The sequence below is a fragment of the Bombyx mandarina genome, chromosome 03, assembly GCF_030267445.1.
Source record: "Bombyx mandarina strain Sakado chromosome 03, ASM3026744v2".
Taxonomy (NCBI): domain Eukaryota; kingdom Metazoa; phylum Arthropoda; class Insecta; order Lepidoptera; family Bombycidae; genus Bombyx; species Bombyx mandarina.
Window position 1 is genome coordinate 9,279,751 of NC_143210.1, and position 22,500 is coordinate 9,302,250.

Here is a 22,500-nt window from a genome sequence, read left to right on the forward strand (position 1 = left end):
CTCATGGACGTCAGCAATGCCAGGGGCAGAACCAAGCTGCTGCCTACCAAAAGTCTGTGTTGAGTTCTGTCTCAACTGAAGTTCAGTCGTGGTTTTGGTATGTGACAGGGGATTTTAGAGCCTCATCCCCAACATACCACAAACAAATATAAAATAATAAAAAAAGACTCGCATCTAGTGCCAGAAGATAGCTATGAATGAATGCTTAAAAATGCCATTACAAAATAATCCAACTGCATCAAGTAGAACATTCTATGATAAACTTTAAGCACAAATTGTTTTTTTTAATATACTGAGGCAATAAGATTATTTTAATATACAGCATCTGTCATAAGATTACATTTCTTTGTATCAGTTAATGGCTTTATCTGTAAAAACCAAGTCACACCCAGCAATAATAATGTCATCCCCGCTGGCAGTTTCAATTGCAAGTATTCTTATGAACATCATTCCATAGCTGTGTATTTTTAAATCTTCAATATTAATGTATAGGAGTTAATGGTTACTTTCTGTTAAATTAGAATGAAGATAAGCAGAGCTGGATTATAGATAGGTTCAGGAATGATTTTGCCACTAAAGAAAATTTAAACGAAATTCACAAACTTAACAATATATTTATTGAAAGTTTACAAAAATATATTAATCCTAAGATAATGAAATAAATTTATTTTTATATACCACATTATGGAACTATAGCACCAATATTATGTACTAGAATTTCCCTGTAGATAGATTGTAGTTTTACTTAAGTAGATTCGTAAGATTAACATTTTAAGTCATTTCAATCACATGTCACAAGAAATATCTTTTCACAGTAGATAAAACAGTCTTATTATAAGATACTATTAATTAAAGATAAATTAATCACCCAAATCACTATCTTTATCCCCTATAGCATACAATATACTAAAAGCGATACCTAAAAGTGCAGTACCAAGTAAATCCCCTAATGCTGTCAAGTATGGTATGGCTGAGTTATCAGGATCCATACCCAATTTCCACATCCAGACAACCATGTAATGACTTATAGCTAATAAAAGAAACACTTGGAGCAAAGCAGCGGACATATAAATAAAAATGAAGATTAATGTTGTTGAGGTATGGCCAGCTCTTAGGTACTCTATAGTGTAAATAAAGATTAATTGTCCAGGTACTACCATCAAAAGAAGAAGTTTAGTTGTGCTGCTTATAACAGAGTCTTCTTTTTGTCCAGTGTGCAGTGTTGTTGATAATCTTGAAGCATGTACAGCTACCATGTTACCACCAATTCCATTGATCACTAATTGATATACTGCTATTCCTTTATAGACAGACACTGTGTGATCTAATATAAGACCACCAATACTGCTTATTACCATAGCTGATACAACAGGCACCCATCCTTCATCTAAAGCTTGCTGTGTAAACTTATTTTTCCATGCCACATAACCACAAACAGGTACAATAGAAGCACCCATTATTATAATTATCGATGGTAATACTACACTCGTGCCAATAGACTTATACAACAAAGATGCTACAAAGGACAACAGTGCTAAAGTTGTCAGGTCTCCCAAACTGGCAGCTATTGGTGTAGCAATATTGTCTGGATTTATGTTTATACGTTTGGAAATGACTATCACACCAATCATAATCAAACCAAGAACTAAACTTGCAGACGATGCAGTTAAGACACTGGAGGCACACAACAATAAAGCATGATGAATATCAAACTCGCCTTCTGGTATCCACCCCATTGCCACAGCTGCCATTGCAGCTAAAAACCCTACTAGAACTGCCTGACATTGAATCAAGCAGAGGTTACCAACAACTAAGGATCCTAGACTCGTTTCTAAGTGACCTAAATGTGCATGTGTTGAAAGTCTTGATGCTAATGTCATTTCTAAATTACCTTTGAGACCTAATAAGGCCGGTACCAGTATGTATACTTCGGACACTTTTGAAAATACGTCCCAGTGTTGGACAACATCTAAAAGAAGGCTGGCTGCCACCATACCGAATCCGGCAAGCAAAAATGAAACAAACATTTGCACACCAGCTACCCAAGAGTTTTCCTTTACATTCTCCTTAATATCAGGAGGCTTGTCTCCATTCATTCTGCTATAAGTTGTCAATTCCATTTCGTCTGCTCTGCCAGACATTTTGGCACTATTCTTGTTTCTGTTCATGATGTCAAAAGTGTGTTAATATGTAAACAAATGTAAAAGATTCGCAGACTAAAGTGAGTAAGAAATATACGGAAATAAAGAATATAGACACTTATGCTCACTTAATACATTGTTACACGCAAAACTGATGTCTTCACACTGTCGAAAATTTTACTAGCATCTCAGATGGTTTTTGTTAGGTAAGCTAGCAATACTGTTGTTTGATAGAACAAATCGCATACACCACACAATTAAACAAAATTATTTTATTCCGAACATCCATCAATTTAGGACATTTTCGTTATTTTTGTTGTTTGGTAGGTATCTACGGTACCGTAAAATGGGGCGATTAGGGACAAATTCCAACTTTATGAGCAATTTTAAGGTAGTTGTTGATGTATATAATGCTATATCAGGATCAAAATGATTGAGTCTTGGGGGCATCTTTGTTATCTAATTTAAAATTATGCAACTAGCATTCCAGTTTAAGCAAAAAATGCAAAAATAGGTGTAATCCCTATTTACCCGAAAATTGCGGTTAATTGGGACGAAATGAGAAATTTCCTAGGGTTTGCACTACTTTTATTTTTATATATAGTTTTAATTAATTTATTTATTTAGTTGCACCAACAAAGTGATCATCAATAAAAAAAATTGAAAAACTGACAAAAGTACATGGCAGACATCACCTCAATTATAGGTGCAATCGACAGTGCTGATATTTCTATCTGGGTTAAGAGATTAGGTGTGTCGGTTATTCCATGGATTAATCAGATGAATACCCCCACTCTGAACAAATATTAAATATTTTATTATGTATTACTTAGACATTTTTGTCCACCTTGAGATTTTATTGATCTTGTTACATGTCTCTGCAAAATCGACTTACTTATATTAAATTGCTTATCTATTTCAAATAAAGACTTATTCCCAATTTCGCTTCGAATAAACCAGATTTTTACCAACAAATTTAAAAAATATTGTTATAACTACATAGACAACCCTACCTATACCTATTTATACAACCCTACCTATACCTACAACAACCCTACCTATACCTACTAAACCTGTACCTATTTATACTTAGGTCGTTTCCATTTCACGTATTTTCATCCCAATTGACCCCTTTTTCGTTGCTATTTGTACCTAAGACGTCCCCAATATCCCCAAAAACAACAGATTTTTACATGTATTTTTATTTAATCAAATACATTAAAACCAATAACAACTGAGACTTACCTTTAATATATATGCTGGTTCAAACACTAAATAACGTTTATAAATCATAGTCGTCTTCTATTATTATCAAATAAATAAAAGAGAGCAAAGTTTCTAGCACTAAAATAATGACCACCACAGGAAGTTAATTTGAAACGCGATTTTTTATAAGTTAGCAGCTATTATCATGCATATTCAGAGTTGTTTTGTGAACTTTCAACATTCTACTATTAAACTACAAAAAATGGAAGATTTTGCAAAGAATATAAAACTTATATTGAGCGTCGAAAGATTTTCCCGGTTTTTTCCCGATTCGCCTGTCAATCCCTAATCGCCCCATTTTACCGGTACTTAATAAATGTATAATCTAATCTATGGTACTTATTAAGTGTATTATTTATGGGGACTTTTTGACGGGAACGCGAGGAGTGAATTTGTGTTATTTGTTTTATTTTGCCTATTTATTTAGTGTTTCTTCAGGTTTAAATGTGTAATAACGGTGGTTTATTAACTGTTTAATATCTGTGAAAGTGCACAAATGTGGAAAAACGAAACAAAGCCGCTGGGCGTAACTTCTCGGGATCCTCCAAAAAGTCCACTGAAAAAATCACAGTAAATGACCACCATTTTACTGAGATTACATTTCATCCCATATCATCTAATCTCATTTCATTTAATTTAATCCCAGTTGATTAATGTCTCAAATTAATCATCTTCATTTTATCTCATTTCATTTCACTCCATATTATCATTTTTCATAAAAATACTAAATAAAATAAGACATGACTTAAAGGTCTTAGTAACCAGGTCATAAAATCCCTATTGGGACTTTTTGGCGGGAACGCGAGGAGTGAACACCACTACGAGTATGTAGGTTCTAAGCTACCATGACATGGGGTAAATTGGGATCCTGGGGTAAATTGGGACAAACCTGCGGAAGATTCTCAAAGTACTTGTAGCACGGAATCTACCTAATTTTCTTTAAGGTAATATTTATCAATGTATAGAAGAAAAACCAAGTTAACTATGGAAGTACTAAACATGAGTTAAGTTGGTCCCAAAAATTCGTCAAATTAAATTTAAAATAGTGGTTGAAAAGTGCGTTTTAAAACAGCTTAAAGAACTTTTAAAAAAAGTGATATTATCGTTGTTTTTTCAATAAGATCACAGTTTATATAAGTTTTTAATACACCTGGAAATACCACAACAAACGGTAAGTTGCAATATTCTTATTTTAAATACAATATTTCGACAAAATAAAAAATGTATATTTTTTCCTTTCTTTTTGGGGAAAATTGGGACGTATGTAGGGTAATTTGGAACGAAACTGGAAAAATTAGGGACGAGAAAACACAAAATTGGAACGCCAAAAGACAAAATAGGGATGGCTTGTTAGGGTTGTCACTGATATCTTATAATAGATTTTTAGCCTATACTATCACTTAATTGCGTGATGTAAAGAAGGTTAATGTGTTTATCAGTTAGTTTATGTAAGTATTATAGGTAAAAGAAAAGTATATATATATAATTACTTTTTTTCGCGACATTTACCTTGTAATATGTGCCCGGTCGTATGTTCTTTATAGCAATAAAAAAAATTAAAAGTTAAAAGAACTCAAACGAATCAAAACTTTTGTTATTTCAGAATCTATTCACGCATCGAATAATGATTTTGTTAACATTCACAACGAACACACACAAATAAAAACAGGCCTCAGATTTTAAATGTAGCATTAATTAAAAATCCGAGATATCCAATTATGAGTGAGTGAATTGATTGAGTTTAGTTATTTCGCTTAGAAAGAATTTCTTTTATTTTTGTTATTATTGGCAGTAATCAGATAAAGCTGTTTTTTTATCTTATTCACCTGATATCTTACTCTTGCTCAAAGATTATTTTGAAAATGTTGATTAAATAAAATTGTATTATTGCATTTCCAGTCCTTTTGTTTTCTATTTTTTATTCTATTTTATGATTTTGTTTCAGAGTGGTGATTTTTAAGGAAATTAAATAATAATTTTATAAAATATAACATGCACATACTTTTTTTGATCATTGTATTGTTGATTATCATTCACGTCACATCGCTTCGGAATAGAAACTAGCTTAATTTACACTATGTTGTGTATTGTGCTTAAATTATAGACTGTGTTCATCATTTCGGTCCATATAAATAATTATATGGCACCTACCTATATATCGCAGTACTGCGAGTTGACAACCCTTACAAATATCCCAATTTAACCCTTCAATTTAACCGTGTCAATTTACCCCGGACGCTGGGTAAATTGGGACGGCCATTATTTTACCGATTATTTCTTTAAAATGAATAATTAAAATAATGTAACGGTTTTTATCACCTAGGTACGTTCAAGACTCAACTTATTTCTTTGGTTGAGCAGTGACTATTTAATTGGAACTATTTTAAAATTCAATCTGAAGGTCGATTTTGTCCCTATTTACCCCATTGTACGGTATATATTAAGTGTATAATCTATGTACTTACTCCATACTTACTCGTTTTTGTGTAGGGGGGTGCAACTCAGGTGAATGAAGTTAGCCCCTCAAAAACATTTTTTTTTCCTATTTTATACTTATTTTCTATTAATTCGTTTGTTCATCATTTGTTCATGATTGTTCACTGTTAATAATTGTTTGTTCTGCATTTATTTATTTAAAAAAAATATTTAAAAATATACCTACAAGTTAGCCCCTCTAATGCAATTTTTAATATTTTTTCATCCTTAATGACTAGTAAATATTCATTTTCGATTGTTCTTATATAAAACACGTTTGTTCTCTTTCGAAATTACTCGTTTTTTGTTTAATTTACTATTTTTATTAGTTGAATAAATGTATGCAAAATGTGTACTGCGCATGTGTCAACTATAATGCCTAAACTTTCTACGCGGTTTTAATCGTGAAAAAAAAAACAAATATAAATCCTGAAGGAGCAATTAATTGGTATACAGTTTAATTAAAAAAATTAAAAAATAAATAAATGAAATAATGTGCATTGGCGTTAAATTAGACCAAATACATTTTTTCCATCCTCCTACTTATCGTTATGAAGGTTTAAAAAAGATAGGGAGTTCACATAGGTAATATAAACAAATAAGTAAATATGTTCATTATTTATCTTTCAAGAGATAATATAGGTATACATTATAATAACTTTTTTACACAGTCGAAATTATATTCCTAACATTAGTAAAATAACATTTTAATACGATAGGTAAGAGGATGGAAAAAATGTATTTGGTGTAACTTAACGCCAATGCACATTATTTCATTTATTTATTTTTTAATTTTTTTAATTAAACTGTATACCAATTAATTGCTCCTTCAGGATTCATATTTGTTTTTTTTTTTCACGATTAAAACCGCGTAGAAAGTTTAGGCATTATAGTTGACACATGCGCAGTACACATTTTGCATACATTTATTCAACTAATAAAAATAGTAAATTAAACAAAAAACGAGCAATTTCAAAAGAGAACAAACGTGTTTTATATAAGAACAATCGAAAATGAATATTTACGAGTCATTAAGGATGAAAAAATATTAAAAATTGCATTAGAGGGGCTAACTTGTAGGTATATTTTTAAATATTTTTTTTAAATAAATAAATGCAGAACAAACAATTATTAACAGTGAACAATCATGAACAAATGATGAACAAACGAATTAATAGAAAATAAGTATAAAATAGGAAAAAAAAATTTTTTTGAGGGGCTAACTTCATTCACCTGTGCAACTCCCATACAAAGGAAAAGAACATTCAACTAGCGTCATCTTTAGGAACCGGCGAGGTCATTTTTGAAACGTTTTGGCCTTAATGAACTAATAAACTCACTAGATGGCAGATACGAGTTCTGACTCAATAAAAATGTTAGCGTACTTTGAAGCAGTGCTTCCACTTTTAGGGAATTCTCCCTTTTTTAGGGAAAAATAGCTGATATTTTGGATGATAAAGACAATTTTAAAAATACCAGGATTTAGGATATTTCGGGGTAAAAAGCAAAGCCTATACTAGTAACTGTTGTGAATTTTAAAATAAACGATAATTAAAGTAAAACAATGAACATTTTATTTTATGGAGAGAATGACATTAAGTCGAGTTGACAAGTAAAAGAATAAAACAGAGTTGTGTATAAAAACTATAAAGAAAGTTTGATTCAACAGTAACCCTCTAGTAAAGTAAATCATAGATTAAGCCACTGCTTTTTTCTTAGGGATTCCCCAGAATCCCAATAAGTATAATCCGCCAAATTTTTATTTACCTATTTTCGTTGATGTCACCAGAACTTACTTGTATTGTAATATACAGGTACTTCATGTACCATGAAAGATTATCATGGTAATTTCATTTACGAAAACCTTGTAATTGTCATTTCGCTTTTGCTAGCAGTTCCTTCTTCAAAGACTGAGGTAGAAAGATTATTCAGTGTTCTCAAATGTAAAAACTGACAAAAGAAACAGGCTTTCTAACGAAGCCCTGAACGACTTGCTTCATAGAAAGTTGGGAATGCCAGCAAACAATTGCTTAATTTTAGAACCGAACAGTGTTAGGTTGCGTGCAGCAAAAGAATATAAAAGCAATGCGTCGACTTCCTTGAAAATTCTAATCCTATAGATCTATGATCTTCTGGGGGCGTTTAGATTATATATACCTACATTAAATAATATGCTGTGGTTTATTTTCTGTATTTTATTTATGCTTTCTATATAAAGGATTTATGAAAGTTGTTTAGGAAATTTTAGGGATAAATTCAAAAGAAACTAGGGTAAAATGTGGTAAAAAAAACGTAAGTGGAAACACTGCTTTGAAGTTTTCAAAACTCCAGGGCCAATAAAACAATCTCAAAAAAAAAAAAAAAAGTTTTCAAAATGTCGTACATAACGCTTTAATTTTTTAAATCGTTTTTTTTTGGTTTTGTTTTGAGTTATTTTACGTTGTAGTATTAATTTAGAGCAACTTTTAGCTTTGTGAGAATATTAGACGATTAGACATTGAGAAACTCTGTTTTGAATTCTCTTTAGACATAACTTGGCTCCAATACTTTTTTCTTCGTTAGCGTTTCGTAAGCCAGTGTAACTATTTTCATTTCAGAAAGTTTATTATTAAAAATCAGCATGCCTCAAGATCGAAAATGAAATGCTATTTCGGATGCCTTGATAACGGTGAGTTTACACTATTTTCCCGGTATATTATTTGCTAACAGAATTATTATTCATAATATAATTAAATGAATTAGCACCAACTAATGGTCCTTCCTATTTCTGCTGCCTAGCTATCATATATGTTAAGTTTTGATCAAAACAGTCTGTATTAAGTCTCGTACTATCACACACACACCTCAGATAATAAAATTGTCCCGAGTGGGTGGCAGTATTTATGTTTTGCAACTCAGCGTATTATATGCTTATTGTCAAGTGGGCCCGAACTAGTTTTTTGGAATGATCAATCAGTCATGATTTCCTGTTTAAATAAAATACAGCACAATTGATCTCACATCCAAAGTTAGATGATGGCATTCACGTTTTGTTTCCTGGTGTTTGATAACCAAGTTACACCAAGTGGCCTGTGACCACGTTCATCCTTCTACCCAATATAAAATAATGTTTTTATTTTTGTAGACAAAGGTTTGATAATGACAAAATTTTATGGAAAAATTATAAGGAGCACTAAAATGTCTGAAACATAAAAAGATTGATGCACTATATTTGAACCAGAACGTGTTATGTAATATATTAATTTGTAAGTATGATTACATTAACACAAAATTTTTCCTGGTCGTATTTTTTCAATATTTGTTACATACTTTGATACTTTGTTTCTCCGTTTCAGAAGAGAAACTGATTCAGCAAGGAACGTGAACTCACAAGGGATCTTAATTTTTTTTAAATATGTTTATAATTTATAAATTAATAATTGAAATAGTTCATAAGAACTAAATTGATGCCAATTTTGTTTTAAAATAGGTTGTTTAGTTCTTATAGTTATAGTATTATGTTTGAATAGTTGTAATTAGTAAGTTAGTAATATATGAAAATACTGATATAAATTTTTGTAAATAACCTTTTGTAAATTCTACGACAAGATGATTTTAATTAATGATCAAAAGTCAATGGTCTTCAAAAGCATTATTTGCAATTATTTAGATTAACTGTGGAATATATTTGCTAAGTTGTGTTTTCTGTATGAGCAGATATAAATGAAAATGCCCAAACATGATTATGTTTCTTACATTTTCATTATGTGAAATCAATATGCTTGTGACTTGAGTATATTAATAATTTATTAAAACTTAATTTATAGACAGCAACCCCTATGGCACTGCTGAAGTTTATAAGCACTGGTGACCACTTATCATGAGCCGGGTTGCATGCTGGTCTGCTGTTGAGTGCAATAAAAATTTTCGAAACCCTTTCTATTATTTAGATGTAATATTAATGTACATTTAATTTGGATTAAAAGATAAATTTACATTTTATGTTTGCATGTGTATGTTTATAATTCATTTGCATGTAACGAACATCAGTTTCTTTTGTAACAAAATGCAAACTAATGGTTTGTAATGAATGTAATTAACTTTAAGATGATTTTCTTTCAATCTGCTGTTTGTTTCATCTAGTATTACCAAAGCTAAAGCATCAGAAACGTCAGAATAGAAATAATTTAGATAGGGAATAAAAGTATAACTATTGTAATCATGTCTAAGATTACTATAAGCGTCATTAAGTACAAACTATCAATATTTAAGAGTACTTTAAATCATCTTTACATTTTTTAAACATTTTTTGTTTTTTTTTTGTTTTTCAAATCATGTAACAAAACGTTTGTGCAGAACAAAATGTCACATGTTATGAACATGATTGTGGGTTAATCGTTTCTTAAATTTCTAAATGTTTATAAGAATGCTAAGAATAATTTAGTATTCACTTTAGTGTGTGTATTATCTCTACAATGCTAGTTTAAATGACAATTATTGTATGACGAAGCATAGGTAGTGTTTATAGATGTAATATTTTCATACAAGGTCATGATCTGTCACGATCAACTTTAAGCAAGAACTGCTATCGTTAAGAAACAAATTTATTAAATTTAATTCAAATTTTCTACTATGTTTGTAATGGAAAGCTGACATGTTTATATTTCGCACAAATGACTTAATTGACATTGAATGATTTGATTATCTAGACTTAATTAACTTTTAGATAACTTTCGATTTAATGTTAATAAGTACGCTAGTAGGATTAATCTAGAGGAGTTATTGTTATTCGAAATTTTATACAATTGTACGTTCATACAATCTTTTAACAGAAAATTGTTTGTAATATAGGGAAATTAAATAGCTTACAGAGAATTACAGCTTTTTATTTTAAAAAACTGTTTTCTCTCTGTATGAAAAGATCTTATCGATTAGAATGCTGAACACAATCAAACATTACAACATTACAACTTAATAACTCATAAGTACTACCGGGAATTTCAGCGATTCTAAACGATAAGATTTTTTCATAAAGAGAGTTATTAAAAATATTAAAATTACTAAAAAGCCACCTGGTGGGGGTAGGGAGACTAATAATCGAACGTAGCGACGCCTGCTGGACCGGGCTTTAACTAAAGCAAAAATAAAAATGAGAGTTGCGCATCTATCTCTAATATATTAAGTGTATATAATCTATGGTGTAGTCGATCGATAGTACTCTAAATTAAGTTCTGACTTCTTCTGAAACAGACACATCGGTCTTAAAGTTTTATGCGTTTAAGTTTAGCTTTCATTGGTAAAGAGAAACAATCATATGTATTACTTTGTATAGGTAGAACTAAGAGCTTTATTGTATTTTATTTTTGTTGGTATTTTGCCATACTGTCGATACTCTCAACAAATTAATTTCACCACGAAGAGGCTAATAAAATATTTCTAGAATAGTGCATCATGCATGATTGTTGAAGATGATTTGATGATTTGATTGAAGAAATTGAGTTAATAGAGCAGTATATTTCAAATACTTCAATTTTATTTCTTTATTTTTATACCCAATAGTTGAAAAAAAATTAGCAAAGTAAGTAAAATAAATGTAATAGTTACAGTTACACAATTCGCAAATCTTCTGGGTGAATAAACGGCAACATTATATGACCACGAAACTATTATCGTTAAAACAACCTAATTCATAAAAAAAAACATGAACATTGTATTACTTACATACGGCATACTTATATACGGCCAAATATTTAATGGCAATTGCAACTTTTTCGGAAGTAGATTAATTCGGGAAGCAGCTACTCTTGAGTTGTTGGGTCTCCTTTGCCTTGGTTGGATCCAGATTTGGCGCCAGAAGGGGGTCGCATAGTCGTAGTCAAGTCAAAAACTTATAATTGAATTTTGATAACAATAGATACATGTAAAAAGTAGGCATTTTATTAATGTACGTAAGTACTGTACTTAAAAATGTTTATTCTTTAATGTACACTTGAAAAACTTATCACATAATAACTTGTACATATACACGTACATATTTCCATGTTCTTGTGAAGACATCCAGAGAAGCACTATCACGCTTATTTTTTTTTTCCCTTCCTAATCTGATAGCCTTGAGAGGCTATTTTAGCGGAACTTTAACTAGTAGGTGAGCTCACGGGGCTCAAACCTGAGGACGTTACTAACACGAACCCTAGCGAGAGCCGTGCTTCGCAGAATCTACCACCGGATCGGAAACGCGACCCACTGAGAAGATCCGGCGAGAAACTCGTGGGTTGTGTCTGAGGGTTAATTTACTCGTCGAGCTCGACGAGAACGATGACCGGTGCTTGACGTGCCTAAAAGCACCGTTAGTGGATCGGGAAGATCCGAAATGACGTTTTTGGGGCGACGTCGACAGCTTTCCATTAACACGCACAGAATGAGGCAGCCTATTTATATTCCATAGTCGTGGTGAGTGATTTGCCTTATCAGCTAGAGGTATGTCAAGGGGTATGACGCAAAGTTTCGCAAAAGTGAAGAGGTGGTACGAAAAGGGTTTCCAATATCATTAAAAATAACTGAATTTATTAAAACCGCGCCAATCGTACTTTAACGACTAATTGGCCGTCTTCACTGACATTATTTTGTACAAGTATGGTTGAAGTTTGTTGAAGTTTTCAATATTTTTTGATCTACATAAGAAGTAATTAGACAGTATAAACGCACTTGTTAACAAAACGCTAGTAAATACATACGGCCATTGCCAGCTGACTGACAAAACCGGCGCATGCGCAATGAAGGCATGAGGTTATGGTTTGCTAGATATAAAATAATTAATAGTTGGAAATTTAATTGTTTTTATGATCGAACAATCACCAATAGTTGTCGAACAAACGATAATTGATCAAAATTAATTAATCTGAGCCGTAAAAATAAAGATATCTAGTAAGAGAGGCCAACTTAAGGGTGATCATTTGTTTAATTAATTAAAAATCAATAAAAGACGAACAAAAATTTTTCACATTCGAACATTAACGAGCAAACAACGAACAAATAATAAAGACTTTAAACAATCTGAAAATCAAAAAAAGAGGGGCCAAATTCGGTGAGCCGTATTACAGATACAGATCTCAAATATATTAAGTGTATAATCTATGGATACAGAATTGCATAGATTATACACAACAAAAGACATGCGAAGGCTGAATGTCGTCGCTTTGTCTCAGCAATTTATTTAATTGCAGTTCGCGGTTCCCGCGAGCTAATAGTTTTATCTATCGTATTTTAAAGCCTCATTTAAAATATTTGTAAATGTTTAATTAATGTAAAGGTGCCTTTTAAGTGAATCGTGATAAATTGTGAGTAAATTATTAATGTACGTGGCCCGGTCAGTATTCCAAGAAACTACACAATTCTCCATCAAGATCCGGAAACCTACTTATTATGTTGATATATTGTAAAATGTATTTATTTTGTTTTAATTGAAGAATCTATCGCTTAATATGCTAGTGCATTGGACTGCTGCAGAAATTTGTTAGACATTGAGTTAATTAATAATCGAAATCGCGTATTACAGGAGCAATCGTAATCGTATCATTGGGTTGGATTGAAATTGCCAGAAGCCAGTAACCCGTGGTGTATTCGTTAAAATGTTCCGAAGTAAAATAAGGATTCACACGTGTCGTATTATCCTGCTGACGTCCTTGGCTTGGTTACTGGTGGACGTTATGCTGCTGGCTATGTATTCGGACTGCTTCGGCGACGGATGTAATAAGAAGACTGTTACTAGTGAAATTTCAATTGGGGTAATTAAAAATAAAATATAGATAAAACGCACATAATTATGCATGTAAGAATCTTTACGAATTTCTGATTAAAATCACAGAAAGTGGTGAAAGCATATTGAAATACGAATAAATTTTTTATTAATTACATTTACAAAGGATCATCTCCTGAGCACAAATGCGTTAAGAGAATAACATAAGTGTTCTGATTCATAATAAATTTCCATTATTCGAATTAAAGTAGTCCTAACATTTATGAAACTAGATTAAGAAGTAGAATACGGTTAACTGTTAAAATAATTATTAACAGAGGCAAATTAATATGCTTGTGTGGAAACTGAAAGAGGCTAACTTCATTTTCTGATTCTAAACTTAATTATTCAATGACAAACAAAGTATGGTACCTACTTCTAAAACTTACCAAATATATTTATGCAAGATATTTCAAACTATAAAGAGTAAGACAAATTAGGAGCTGCCTGATAGCTAGAAGTTTACTTTCTGATCTTTAGTTTTAAAGTTTCTTCATAGATCTGATTTAATTGATGTATTGAATGTAATTATTATTCTTTGTAAATAAATATGAATATTGTTATTAGAAGGAGGCATACAAAGGGAAAAAAGCAGCAATTGCTGCAGCACTTCAACAGGATGTAGGTGATGATGATACAAATTTAGAAGAGAATGTATTGGGCCAAGAGGTCGAGGATGATGGGGTTTTATTATCTCCATATCCAAGGTCAAGACTCAAAAGGTGGCAGCGAGCACCTTCTGTGATACCCCAGGGAGAATCACCTGGTGAAATGGGTAAGTAGTTCAGCTTGAGTAATTTTTATCAAATTTAATTGACTTGTTTTGTAATAATGTTAATTTTCAAGTTATAAAACTTATGCAGATAATGAAAATGTGAAAAATAGACAATTTTCTGGGTTACTGAATTAGCAATAAAGTTATTGTGATGTAAGTTTTCAAGGTGATATATCATATTATTTTTTCAATATTAGATTCGTAATGTTGTGCTCAGGACTGCTTATCTTTTTCAGCAGTATTTAAATGAGAAAAATATTCCATATGGTATATCATAAAAATATACTATATCTCAAAGAGTCTCATATAGTCTTGTAAAATATATTTTTAAAATATTTTTATTAACTCCATTTCCATTTAATCGATTTAATTCCATTTATTGGTATATTTTTTTGTACCATTTAATATGCAAGTTGGTTTGGGACAGCCTCTGTTCCTTTTGCCAGACACTTTCCTGGTCAGTGCTCTCTTGGATAGGTGGGTATGTGCTTTCTTAATGTGTGGCCAATCCAGTGGTAATTCCGCGTACGGATCTTCCTCTATTGCTGTCTGCTTGGTGATCCTCCACAATTCATTGTTAGTAGTTGTCTCAGGCCAAAAGCTTTTTAAAATCTGACATAGGCATTTATTCACAAACAGTGGATCGATGCAAATAGAAGAATTTATTTCAAACCCTACACCCCAGCATAGTAATACGAAAGAAAGAAGTAGAAGATTTAATATGCAATAATCTCTGTCTAACATGCTGTGAATATGGACAAGACTAAATCAAAGTCATTTAGTTTTTCCTTTTGGCTTAGGATCCCTACACCTATTGATACTACCAATAGGTGATCAGTATCAGTTTTAATGCAATAGTAAGACCCAAAATTAGGGTACAAACCAACTAATACAAATGTAATATTCTCCTAATTAATTCCCCTCCACTTGTAATGACTATCTAAACTGGCTTACATCAAAGTTGTAAATAATTTTTTGACCTTAACCTTAAGAAATAATAGTTCACCATTATCATTTGACTAATCACCATTTTTAATTTCAAGGATTTTAATTCTGTCATAGTACCATCCCTTGTTTACATGTACACAGAACATCTTATCTTTTAGCTCAAAAATATTGCGTTATAAACGTTCTGTTCTGAACTTTATTCCGGTAGCCATTGGTGCGCTTTTAATAACATAAATGGGTCATCTTAAACAACTTAAAGGAAAAAATACTTTCTGAGAATCCTAAGCACTCCGACGTTATTACCGTTGGCATTCGCATTGCTGATGTCGGGTATGAGCGACGGTTGATCACTCACAAATAGTTTCGAAGTATTGGAGTGACCATATTTATCGAAACCCAAATTGTGTCGTCAGTACCTTTAGGTTGAATTTAAGCAAGATACACACATACTCGTCTATCTCGCCACTTAAAATATTGTGTCTCTAGCACTCTGTAACTATGATATGCACCTATTTGACCTATTGCGAACAATTAGTCTCAATTAGTGTACAAGAGTTGGGTGCATTGCATAATATAGAGATTTAGCATCATAACCAACTGACTCAAAAAATTATCAACTTTAAAATCTTTCAAATGAACTTATTAAATTTGAAAATTAAATCAATAAAAAAGTTTACTGACTAGTTAAGTAGCAATAAGACCGCCCATTGTACTTTTTGTGTATTTTAATGTTTTGTATTGGTGTACTCTACTCTAAACTTGAGGCCTGGTCATTTACCATTTTACTGGTTTACCGTTTCCAATCTGTAGTTAGTGGTCCGCAGTACAGAGGATTACTTCCTGAGCACATAGGATTACTACTCCCTGACTCCAGCTCATGCAGTAGCCAGTCATCATTGACGCCCTACACACGTCCATATGGATCCATCCGATCCATTAACACTGTCATTAGACGCCTGCAGCTCTAGTACTAGAAGCAGGCATAGGGTAACCGTACTCGTCGGACTCTTCAAAGAGGGTTCAACTCTTTGAAGAGATGTGAAATCTAACCGTCGTAATCTAATTCATCAGCCCACTGACTTTTACGCCGCGTCTTCTCAGCGAGACGCGATTTCGATGCGGTAGTTGATGCATTTGCAAGCAGTTGCCCTTGAGCTCTTGGGTCTTCTTCGGAGGTATTCGGGCCGCTGCTAGAAAATCCCACCCTTTCTGCTTTTTCATTACTTATTCATTTATTGACCGAGTCAATATCCAATAAAATGGCTTCCGTCCACCCCCAGCCATAAGCGCTGTCATAGTGCTTCCGATGAGACAGCACTGTGTAATTACCAATCGAAATTTATTCTTCTGAGCTCCTGTGTCAACTGCAAGACCGATGGTCATGAGTCTTCACCTTCACCTGACTAGAAGCAGGACTTGTCACGTTTTTGCCGCTCACTGTTATGTAACAATGCTTTCTAAACGCAATATCTTTCACTCGGACTAAAATAGAAATATTTTTGATTTCGAGTCACCATCATTTGGATGGCCAGAGTGCCGATTTTTTTAGGAAAAAAATTCAAAACATTTCGCTAAAACTATACGCGAAAAACCTTTTTTGCCAGTGCTGGTTAGGATTTTTGTTCCACGCGTATTATTTTGTCAGAGCACGAGATAAACGTTTTATATGTTTGTGGCAGGCGTAGCTGTGCCTCCGATCTCGTTGACTGTGATTCCATTTACTCTTAGATGGGTTGTAGCCAAGTCTGTCTTCTACCGTGGCAAAAAAGAGCAAAACTGAACCGACGCGAAGTTTATTAATTTAGAATTCGTCAATACGCAGATAGTGACTAGACGGACGTAAGCAGATATATAGTAGGTATTGGAATTTGAGCTTAGAAATCTTCTGATATATTTCATAGCTCTAAATGCTTTATTTAATTTTAAATCTCGTCCTTGAGTACTATAGAAGTGCTTTGTTCCCTACCTATTTGCTGGTAGCTAAAAAGGCCATTCCAGCTACGTCCGGACGGGTAGGAGAGCTCACGGGTTCAACCTGAAAGAATTTTCTAACACTAGCCCTAACAAGAGCAGTGCTTTACAGAATCTACCACCGGTTCGGAATCGCGACCCACTGAGAAGATCCGACGAGAACCTCAGTGGGCTGTGTCTCTGGGTTAGTTCGCTCGTCGAACTCTTTGTCGTTATTGACGAGTTCGACGAGGACGGTGATCCGGGCTTGAGAGGCCTAAAAGCACCGAGAGTGAATCCAGGGGATCCGACAAGTCATATTTCGGGCGACGCGGCGACGGTAGCTTTGCGTTGCCCCATCGAGGTCGAACCAGCAATCAGAGATGCTAATTACTGTACCATCGAGCCGTTTGAAGATCACAGCGTATTATGTTTATATAAATGCCACCAAAAAGTATGTTATTTAATATACGTTATTTATTATTACGGCTTGTGTTATGTTTCCCGTCTTCCCGAAGAGGACCATTGATCTACTCCTTCATGTACCTGCAGGCCGTAATTTTTCCAAACGCCTAATTTTCGTTTGATGGACGAGCTCCCAACAATAATTAGACTAGAGCAAAGTGTACTTGATTGTATACTAAATAACGTATGTACATAGAAAACTTCGTCTACAATATTTGTAAAGAGAAATAATTGTAGTTATAATTTAACGGAACTTAATTATTGCACCAAAATGAAAGAAAAGTCACAGAAACTACAAAGGCTACTTTTCTTTCACTATATGTATCATATTGATTAAACGGAAAAAAATACATGTTAGTTATTTGTTTAAATTATCACTGCTCTATTGCCTTAATTTATTTAAGAAGAACATCTTTTTGAATTGGGTTACCTGTATAAGTTTACATCAATCTGATGATGAGTAGTTACCGTCGCTCACGGACGTCAGCAATGCCAGGGGCAGAGCCAAGCCGCTGCCTACCTCAACGATCAGATTGTAATAAATAATTAAAAGACATAATAAAAACGTAATAAATTAAACCTAGAACGACCAATATCGTAGAAACACTTAGATAAGGAATCAAATCAAGGTAAATATTACAATTTTTACCGACTCGAGCTGGTGCATAATTAACAGCGTTGTGTTAAAATGTAAATTGTACGTTTGCCTTTCTCTAACTCCAAGTAATAGCTTCATTTAAACTTTCAAATGAAGGCATCTCTTAATATCATATCGTAATAGCTGCTGATGTTCAATATCGGTACGAGCAACGACTCTGCATTCGCAATAGAAGATTTGAGCGACGTGATTACGCACAAACTTTCCCACAACATTGACTATTGAATGATGTTCGCCGTTGATTGCAAAAACAATAGTGCAAGTCTACGTGTATTGTTTTGTGAATTTCCATTCATCGTGCGTGCGGCTGTTACCGCGTCAAAGTTGATTAAAAAAAAATCGAATTCTGCGTGAACTGTTTGATGGAGCGATTGCATACCAGCGGTGTTTTTCGATAAGCATATAGCACTTAAATCCTAAACCCATTTAAAACATACCATTTATTTTAGCTACATTTATGAGAATATGTAAATATTTGTACGTCAGTGAAGTAAAGCATGTTTTTTTGTACCGTATCATCTTGATACATGATAATGGGCTTTAAACAGTTTTTTTTTTTACATTATGAACAATATTAAATTTAATTTAAAGTTTCAGTTGTATTGATGTATTTTCCGTTTTCAGGTAAGGCTGTGAACATTCCGATTGAACAGGAGAAGTTGATGTTAGATAAATTCCAAGAGAACCAATTCAATTTGTTGGCCAGCGATATGATCTCACTCAACAGGTCACTGACCGACGTCAGATTCGAAAAGTAAGTGACATTGATTCAGTTCATATGATATATAGAATGTTGAATAATTGTGGTTTCGAGGGGGGGTTCTAGAAAAACATGTAATTGAATATATTTTTTTGCATCTTATTAGTAGGTGATATAAAAAAAATAATGAAATAGGAATGTATACGACACGTGGCCTTTTCAGTGACTCCCGCATTCAATACGAAGCCTGATGATTTACTTATATTTATTTACTAAAAAATAACTATTGTTTATTTGTGTTCCACGCGTTCACACGTTATCCGATTGAGTCGAAACTTTATAGAGTTCTCGTTGGCGATTTAAACTATCTTGCTCGCATAGAACAATAGCACACGAAAACTTTTAAGAAATTGGTGTATTCGATATATTTAGCGAATTTTTAATGGCGCGTTAATTTCCAATAATCTTTAATTTTACGATGCAATAATTCCCAATTACAATTCTTACGATTGGGAGAAAAACATTGCCTCCAAGACACTTTTTATATTAGCAGTAACGCATCTAGCAGTACCTAAATCATATTAGCACTGAATGATAATATTAAAATTAACAATGATAAGGGATCAATTGTGTTATCAAATCGTTTTACTAATAATTTTATAATCGACTTAAGAGATAATTGAATTTACTGATGATCGACGCTACTTTGATAAGGTGATTACATTGAATTGCATTTTGCACAAATAATATACTGAATGTTATGTAATTATTGAAATACTCTACTTAGGCAGCCACTTGGCAGCGACAGGTTTGGTTTTACTCGTGCGACGAACTTTCATGATAGGCCATAATGACCGTAGGCTCCGCCATAATGATACAGGGAAGCTTTTGTCGGAAGGCGGGAGTTCTGCCAAGTCTAGATTCCCCAATCGCCTCTTCGGTATGTAAAACAAACGGGTCGAGCGATCGGCCATTCTACAAAACAGTTCTCTGTGCTTAGTGCCAATTTTTTAACTTCTCGATCGCGTAAAAGTTAACTCAAATTTGTGTGAAGTTGGAACAGCGCCCCTAGCGGCAAACGAAGGGAAGTTAACCTTTACGCGATCAGGAAGTTTAAAAACTCGCACTAAGCACACTGGTCTCGTGAAGAGTATTGCTGTCATATTTGAATCGGGACTCTAGCTACTTTTAACGTCATAAGAACTTTTTTTTCAAATGTCGAATATGGTTTTCGTCTGTCGGATCGTTTGGAAATTTGATCCACGGACACTCACCCGCCATTAGAATAGAACTCGTTCCTTTTACTTGTAATAGTTGCGTTGATTCACAATACTCAACCCATAAACGCAACCCACCAATTTTTTCGCCGGATCTTCTCAGTGGGTCGCGATTCCGATCTGGTGAGAAATTCAGTGTAGCTTCAGTCTTCCTAAGGCTAGTATTAGCAAATTATTTCAGGTTGAGCCCGTGAGCTTATCTGCCCATCCGCACGTAGTTGGAATAGCCATTTAAGTTACCAGCGAATAGGTAGGGAATCACAATTCTTTACGAGAGGTCATTTATACCTTGCACTGGGTATGGATTGCATTAGGGTTTGAAATAAAGCTTCCACCTTATTTTTGTGTTACATGCCTCACTTTAAACGAATTTGAAATGGCTTGCTGTATAGCATAATGACATCTTATCATCATTATTATCTCTGTGATTGCGGCACTTAGTAAAGCAAGTAATAGTTTCCTTAAGTTGTAAACTCTACTTATTCAGGGACTGTCCGCAACACATTCCATCCACATCAGTTAGATACACCCCTAATATTCCAGCTCCTAACAAGCTCACACTCACCAAGAAAATTTATAAAACTGCAGCTCTTATTAAAATCAATAATAAAAATAACAAATTTGAATATTTTTTACATTCGAACAGTGTTCACGTGCATTATGTCAACCGTAGACATCTGTTATAAGATTTGGTGAAAGTGAAATCGCGCTCAATAGGTAATCGTAACGGCTAGAACTAAAATACAAGATGCGATAATAGTTTTTAAATGTAAATTTATTCGAATCTCTTTATAGTGAAATGCACTAGTTGCTATTTTCAAAGCTATTTTTATTTGTTTTGTGTTTCCAAAAAGTATTAGGAATTTATGGTTATTAACTTGCAGTGATATTATTATATACCTTACCTTAAGGTTATCCATACGCTAGTTCGCTTTGAAGGCACTAAAAACGTAAGATCTATATTCACGGAGGAAAATGGAAATTGGTGTATCTGAGAGTAGACAAATTCCCACAATCATTGACGATTTGAAACTTTGTAAGGTTACCGTCGTCACTTTATCATCATCATATAATAATATGAGGAGTGGCTTCAACAAAAACTTTGTGATTGTCAGTAGTCGTAGCTTTTTCCTTCCTGATCGCCGGTAGCCTCGAAGTACTCGTAGCTGAACGTACTCAGTTCAACCTAACATTAGCCCTAGCAAGAGTAGTGTTTCGCTAAGAAGTTCGGCGAAAAACTTAATGGGTTATGTCAATTGGTAGTATTCACCGCGAAATGTAACAAGGGTCCTAGTAACATATTAATCGATGCCTCCAATGAACACTATAACTCAAAAAAAATTTAAATTTTCGTTTTTCACGCAAATCGCTTCACTATGTTAAAAGTATTACAATTAATAATTATTGATGGGGTTCGAAGCAAGAGTAAATCAGCTAATTACACAAAAAACCATAAATATATCTGCAATAATAAAGATTTTATCAACTTTTTTCGTTTAAACGCTCCTCCTGTAAACCTACGAATTTGGAGTTAGCGTAGTGTTCATTGGAGGCATCGAAATATAAGGAAACAAACAAGACGTGAATAAAGCGAAGTCTCCGACTTCAAAAAGTTCTTACTTTAAAGTTTTAATATTCTCAGCTGATCCAAGTTTAGGTTAATCAATGTTTTACTTGAAATTATAACGATAAAATCGATTTATAAGTTTATTATTCATAACAAAGTAATTGACACCTGCAATTGAATTGAAAAATGTGTTTACATAAAAAAAAACCTTTGCACTTGCACCAGTAAATGCCAGTTGGCGTTCGCAATACGCTATTATGATATCCAAAGAACGAGAGAGAGAGAGAGAAGTTGAGAAGTGCGCGTTTGGGATGGTATGCATTGCATGTGATGAGACGAAATGAAAATTTGGTTGGTAAGAGAGTGTTAATTATGAATGTGAAAGGATATAGAGGAAGAGGTAGACCTAAGAAGAAATGGATGGATTGCGTGAAAGACGATATGTGTAAGAGAAGAGTGACCGAAGAAATGGTATATGATTGAGGAGTATGGAAGGAGAAAAAT

At 33.3% G+C, this 22,500-nt stretch overlaps 2 protein-coding genes and 1 long non-coding RNA gene across 10 annotated transcripts in view; 2 read left to right on the plus strand and 1 right to left on the minus strand.

Moving 5' to 3' along the window:
* Positions 1 to 598: 598 nt before the first annotated feature.
* Positions 599 to 2,991, minus strand: LOC114251588 (solute carrier family 41 member 1). The gene has a single exon (XM_028185914.2). The coding sequence runs from the start codon at positions 2,166 to 2,168 to the stop codon at positions 861 to 863; it is 1,308 nt and encodes a 435-aa protein (XP_028041715.1). The 5' UTR covers positions 2,169 to 2,991; the 3' UTR covers positions 599 to 860.
* A 3,808-nt stretch (positions 2,992 to 6,799) lies between these two features.
* LOC149503292 (uncharacterized) lies at positions 6,800 to 10,736 on the plus strand. Its single transcript, XR_016325729.1, has 3 exons — positions 6,800 to 8,550; positions 9,007 to 9,127; positions 9,218 to 10,736. It is a non-coding gene; the product is annotated as an uncharacterized LOC149503292 (long non-coding RNA).
* Positions 10,737 to 13,003: 2,267 nt separating this feature from the next.
* Positions 13,004 to 22,500, plus strand: part of Pgant5 (polypeptide N-acetylgalactosaminyltransferase 5) — a 34,578-nt gene continuing 25,081 nt past the window's right edge. For 2 of the 8 annotated variants that reach the window (XM_028185898.2, XM_089740074.1), the window contains exons 1-4: positions 13,004 to 13,227; positions 13,417 to 13,645; positions 14,224 to 14,431; positions 19,077 to 19,206. In XM_028185898.2, coding sequence (XP_028041699.2) covers positions 13,490 to 13,645; positions 14,224 to 14,431; positions 19,077 to 19,206 — 494 coding nt within the window. In that variant the 5' untranslated portion in view covers positions 13,004 to 13,227; positions 13,417 to 13,489. Of the gene's footprint in view, positions 13,304 to 13,416; positions 13,646 to 14,223; positions 14,432 to 19,076; positions 19,207 to 22,500 lie in introns of all 8 variants that reach the window. The other 6 variants (XM_028185899.2, XM_089740075.1, XM_028185900.2 and 3 more) reach the window with 6 other exon arrangements.

What these genes read in the sequence shown, in the direction of transcription:
- LOC114251588 (XM_028185914.2), bottom strand. Translation starts at nt 2,168, where the DNA reads ATGAACAGAAACAAGAATAGTGCCAAAATGTCTGGCAGAGCAGACGAA.